Source organism: Micropterus dolomieu, linkage group LG05 (genome assembly GCF_021292245.1).
Source record: "Micropterus dolomieu isolate WLL.071019.BEF.003 ecotype Adirondacks linkage group LG05, ASM2129224v1, whole genome shotgun sequence".
In the NCBI taxonomy this organism is placed as follows: domain Eukaryota; kingdom Metazoa; phylum Chordata; class Actinopteri; order Centrarchiformes; family Centrarchidae; genus Micropterus; species Micropterus dolomieu.
This window is the reverse complement of record NC_060154.1, coordinates 31184820-31190833: the sequence shown is the minus strand read 5'-3', so window position 1 is coordinate 31190833 and position 6014 is coordinate 31184820. Positions and strand designations below refer to the sequence as shown.

The window sequence follows — 6014 nt, the reverse complement described above, 5'->3', positions numbered from 1 at the left end:
TTAAGGTCAGGCGAGTTTGCTGGCCAATTAAGAACAGGGATCCCATGGTCCTTAAACCAGGTACTGGTAGCTTTGGCACTGTGTGCAGGTGCCAAGTCCTGTTGGAAAATGAAATCTGCATCTCCATAAAGTTGGTCAGCAGCAGGAAGCATAAAGTGCTCTAAAACTTCCTGGTAGACGGCTGCGTTGACCTTGGACCTCAGAAAACACAGTGGACCAACACCCCAAACCATCACTGACTGTGGAAACTTTACACTGGACTTCAAGCAACGTGGATTCTGTGCCTCTCCTCTCTTCCTCCAGACTCTGGGACCTTGATTTCCAAAGTAAAGGCAAAATTCACTTTCAGAGAACATAACTTTGGACCACTAAGCAGCAGTCCAGTCTATTTTGTCTTTAGCCCAGGCAAGACACTTCTGACAGTGTCTTGTTCAAGAGTGGCTTGAAACAAGGAATGCGACAGCTGAAACCCATGTCTTGCATGCGTCTGTGCGTGGTGGTTCTTGAAGCACTGACTCCAGCTGCAGTCCACTCTTTGTGAATCTTTGTGAATGGGTTTTGTTTCACAATCCTCTCCAGGGTGCGGTTATCCCTATTGCTTGTACACTTTTTTCTACCACATCTTTTTCTTCCCTTCGCCTCTCTATTAATGTGCTTGGACACAGAGCTCTGTGAACAGCCAGCCTCTTTAGCAATGACCTTTTGTGTCTTGCCCTCCTTGTGCAAGGTTTCAATGGTCGTCTTTTGGACAGCTGTCAAGTCAGCAGTCTTCCCCATGATTGTGTAGCCTACAGAACTAGACTGAGAGACCATTTAAAGGCCTTTGCAGGTGTTTTAATTAATTAGCTGATTAGAAAGTGGCACCAGGTGTCTTCAATATTGAACCTTTTCACAATATTCTAATTTTCTGAGATACGGATTTTGGGGTTTTCATTAGTTGTCAGTTATAATCATCAAAATTAAAAGGAATAAACACTTGAAATATCAGTCTGTGTGGAATGAATGTATACATTTTACAAGTTTTACTTTTTGAATGGAATTGCTGAAATAAATCAACTTTGACGATATTCTAATTATATGACCAGCACCTGTATGTTCGTACATACGTACATACATACATACATACATACATACATACATACTCACTCATCTTGCACATATATTCATACTCAGTTTGCGTATCTATACATACTAACCTTGCGCTACATGAATACTCACCTTGCAGATACATACATACTTACAAACGACAGTATGCATGTATGTGCAAGCGAGTATGTATGTATATATGTATGTATGTATGTGCATGATAGTATGTATGTATGTGCGAGCTGTATGTATGTGCAAGTATTCAATTTTGGCCTAGGCGGCTTCTCATACCAGTCATCCTCACTCAGAAATATTCACATCATCTCCAACATGATAACTACAATAGGAACGTTCCAATCAGTGCTCTACAATATGAAAGATTACTGTTCATTGATCAGTTTTAGACAGATTAGTTTAAAAAGTGATGTAATGTAGCCCATGGTAAGTGTTTCAGTGAAACTGTTGCCAACCTGACAGCTGCCTTGTGTCCACAGAATCAAAGTGTTATAAAGATGGACAGTGTAGCCTGTAGATTTTATTCTATGTTGAGGATAAATCCACAGTGTCCAGAGATGTCTGTCCATACATTGATGCCAGATTGATCATAAAGCGGTCATGTTCAAGATCATGTATGTATGGGTAAAAAACAGCCTATCTAACCGGGATTTTTGTTTCTAAAGACGTAAATGTGTTCTGATATGTGCTTTGCTATGGACAGTATGAATGAGGAAATGAAACGGTGTGTCAGACAGCCACTTCAGGTTCCGCAGGAGAGGAGGAGTCCGAGAGAAACTGATGGTTGTCAGTCTTATCCTGTGAACCTAACCTCCTTGGGAGGTTGCAACCAAAAACCCAGAGTTTCCTTCATTTCAGGCTTAACATACTCAGAGTTTTCACTAATCCCACTTTCTGAAAGGGAGCCCTGGTCAGTCAGAGTTGGCTCACTTAAGGCAGCTCACATTACAAAAGATCAGCAAGTTGTTTTAGTACAAGTGCTAGCTTGGTAGCTTAGATGATGCATTTTGTTGTGACTTAAACACTAGCACTTAGAAAGTACCTCAAACCACTCATAACTCTTATCAGTCTTTCCATAAATTACAGTGCACATGTGTTTATATGGTGGACATAACACACAATATTTGTACACAGTGCTGCGCTGGGAGACTCACACCGGGCACTTCTCTCATGTACTAACAACGTTACTGAAGCATTAGTATTATTTATCTACTACCTCTGAGAGGGCCCCTTGAGCCAATAAATCCACACAGATACATGGATTATAAAGGAATGACTTATGGCAAGTGGAATCATGTACTATATAAAGTATGTTACACACCTGATGCTATTTGTGTTGTAAAATTAATAAAAATTGTGTTCGGGCATATAGAGTACAGTGCAAAAGGTTTGGGCATGTGTGAGGAAAATGCTGTAAAGTAAGAATGCTTTTAAAGATAGACAATATGCAAAGTGAACTTATATTATCTTAAAAGTTACTAATGTTGTGTAGGGGAGAGCAGTGTGTCATGATTCAGGAGTTGATGCATCATTGCATTCCCCTCACAGTGGTGGAACCCAAGAAGCTACTCTAGCAGAGAGTAATGCCACACAGTAATTCTAATGTAAGGCTAAAACTGTTACATCAAAACATTTTTATAAATTGGTAGTTGCTAGTTTGTCATAAATATGTCGAGATGTAGGCCACAGTGTTGTTTATTTATTTGGTCTGTCAGAGGAGCCTGTACTGTAACTCTACCTAAATATTCTGTGCCCTACATTTAAACCAAACCTTGGCTCCAGCTCACCTCAGACAGAAGTATGCTTATCACAGCAGCACATAGCTTTAGTGGTCTGACAAATGTTGAGAAATGATCTGACAGTGTATGCTGAGAAATACAGGGGGGAATGTTACTCTGCTCTCTTTCATCTTCATCGTCTCCATTCACACAGCAGTAATAAATCCCCTGGAGAGCCCTGCACTGGCGAGAAGAGAGTGCCTTTAAGCTTCCTGTTTATTTACCTCACCAATCAAAATGCAGGAACTTCTACAGACATGTTGCATAATAAACACATGCACTGAACTGAAACCACTGCAAAGCCACACACACTCTATTAACAGGTGTGGTAGGTACAGAACTCCCAGGGATTTACTGCGTTATAGCTGATTGCGCCCACTCTAGATGTTTGTGATTCCAACAGACTTGGAGTGTCATGTTCCAGAAGCTGCTCTCCAGGCAGTATGTTAGACTTAATTTTCTAAATACAACTCCTGTGCACAAACAAGATTAAAACATACAAAAAAGAAACAATTTAAACTGCATACTGGTAAAATGACCAAATCAGCAAAATCTGAGCAAGTCAACAGAGTCGGGCCGGCACACCCTGTGGAGTATGAAGACATGCGGAGGACCCTTGGTTTGCAAACCAAGGGTCAACTTTGTGTTCCATATAGAGTATATGCTCCCACTGTGTGATATGATCCGTAGACATGGTGTTTCTTTTCATCGCTATGTGAATTACACACAGTTGTACGTCCCTGTTAATTCCACTGACCCCAGTATGCTGAGTTCCCTACTGGAGGCAGTCCAGGCTGATCTAAAAAGGTGGATGTAAAGAAATCCTTGTAATTGGACCCCAACATATCACAAAACAAATTTTGCCATCTAGTCACCTGTTACAACATATCAACCCTATTTCAAGAAATCTTGGTGTTTTTTTTTGATAGTTTGTTTTGAGCAACATATCACTAGGCTTGTCCAGTCATTTTTTATCACCGCAAAAATAAGGTCCATTTTACAGATGCAGAATCTGTTGCACATGATTTTATTTCCTCTTGCCTTTGTTGTTGCATGAGCCTCTTCTCTTGTCTTAATCCAAAAAACAGAGCCAAGAGATATTATCACATCACGCTATGTATGTTTTAGGATGGATTTTAAAATCTTATTGATTGCTTTTAAGGCTCTCTCTGCATAGTTTGAGATCTTTGGGCAGGGGTATCCTGTCTCTCCCTGAATCAAGCCTGAAAATTTTTGGGGACAGAGCGTTTGCTGTCAGGGCCCAGATGCTCTGGAATAATTAATTAATTTTATTTTAATTGTATTTTACACCTTGTTTATTTTACCATTCACTGTGGTATTTTATTTAATCTTAGTCTCTTTGCCTCTGTGAAGCACTTGGTACTTGAGAAGTGCACCATAAAGTTTTGAAATGAGGCAGATTTTAGAGTTGTCATACAAAGTCAATGGAAAGATGCAAATTCACCTTAGGTACCTCAAAGTAAGCAAAGAAAATCACCCGTATCCCAGGATATGGGGCTTTATGAAGCTGCTTTATAAATGTAGCCCTTCAGACAAAAGAAGACAAAGCAAAGACCCTGGAGGGAACTGTCAGTAAGAACTGGAGTCTCTGGTGAGTTTTGAGTTCACTCCGAGGCTAAGCTGAATACAGGCTAAGCTGAATACAGACACACAGTCTCCCACAGACATGGCCGGTTCATGTTGCTTGCTAACAGCTCACATAAGTTGGGCCAACACAAATGGTTCAATGGACAAATTTGTGCAAATGACACGAGGCCTGAAAAGGCTACAGCCATGCTAGCAGTAATCAGCCAGCTAATGTTATTGTGAGCATTTAACTTAAAGCACAGCTGTGCTTAATATGCTCACAGTGATGATGATGTTTCATTCTTGTACTGGCTATTGAGACTTTTTGAGTTTCTATTGTCTTTTGCGCTGTTTTGTTTTTGTTTTAATTAGGTGACATGTAAGTGCTTTGAGTGGTCGGAAGACTAGAAAGGCACTATACAAGTACAGTCCATTTACCATATTGACTGCCTGAAACTGTTCACCTGCTCCACCGATGTAGACAGGAGTGTGTGTCTTTATCTCCTTCTTCCTAAAATCAACGAAACTTCACAACAGAGTTCTCTTCATGTCGGGGGATGCAGTTGTGGGTGTACAGCGTGAACAGGAGGGGGCTAAGCACACAGCCCTGGGGGGCTCCTGTGTTGAGCACTAGAGTGGAGGAGGTGAGTCCACCAATCCGATCTGACTGTGAGGAAGTCCAGTATCCAGCTGCAGAGTGTTGTGTTTAAACCCAGAGTGCTGAGTTTGCTGATCAGTTTCATGGAGAGATTGTGTTAAATGCTGAGCTGAAATCCACAAACAGCATTCTGATGTAGGTGTTGTTTTTCTCAAGGTGTGTGAGGGCTGAGTGGAGGGCAGTGGAGAGCACTAAACACAAACAATAAACACAAGTTTATTAAGTAAACCATAAAAGAAGTCAAAATTTAACAAATAAAATAACAGGTCTGATGGGCTGGCCAAAACAAACAAAAGAAAGGGAAGCCCCCAGACCAGCCCACAAAGGGCCGTAGCATCTGGCAGCAGTCTCTGTCAGTCTGCTGCTGCCATGGCTGGAAGGTGGACAAGAGAGAGAGAGAGCCAAGCGCCCAGTCCTCTCTTATTTGTTTCTGTTATGTGCAGCAACTCATTTCCAACCCAAAGATGGAAATCCACCCTTCTGTCAAAAAAAATACCGTGGCTTCGGACATTTCTCATCCCAATCGCTTCACACTTGACCGGGGTGATGAACCCAGCAGAACCACATCATCTGCCAACAGCAGGGATCCAATCCTGGGGTCGCAAAACAGGACTCCTGTCAACAGCTGTGCAGATTGGATCAAGAGCAGCCCTATATGATCGACATGACTGGACAGTTGTGTTCTGATGTAGCCGCCATATGGACAGTTGTTCATTTCCTTTCACACAGTTTGCTGCTGAAATTTGCTCAAATGGTTTGTGATAACTTAAGATCCAGATGTTTTAGGAGATTTTTACCAGGACCCGAATTATCCATCTCATCCTCTCCAAACCTAATGGACCCGGTGATTAAAACCGGTAGAAAAACTGAATAAATGAGTTTCATGCTAA

At 41.4% G+C, this 6014-nt stretch overlaps 1 protein-coding gene across 1 annotated transcript in view; it reads left to right on the top strand.

Moving 5' to 3' along the window:
• LOC123971318 (beta/gamma crystallin domain-containing protein 1-like) overlaps nucleotides 1-5783 on the top strand; it is a 29619-nt gene extending 23836 nt beyond the window's left edge. Inside the window, exon 14 of the mRNA XM_046050055.1 lies at nucleotides 5568-5783. Coding sequence (XP_045906011.1) covers nucleotides 5568-5783 — 216 coding nt within the window. The remainder of the gene's footprint in view (nucleotides 1-5567) is intronic.
• Nucleotides 5784-6014: the final 231 nt, after the last annotated feature.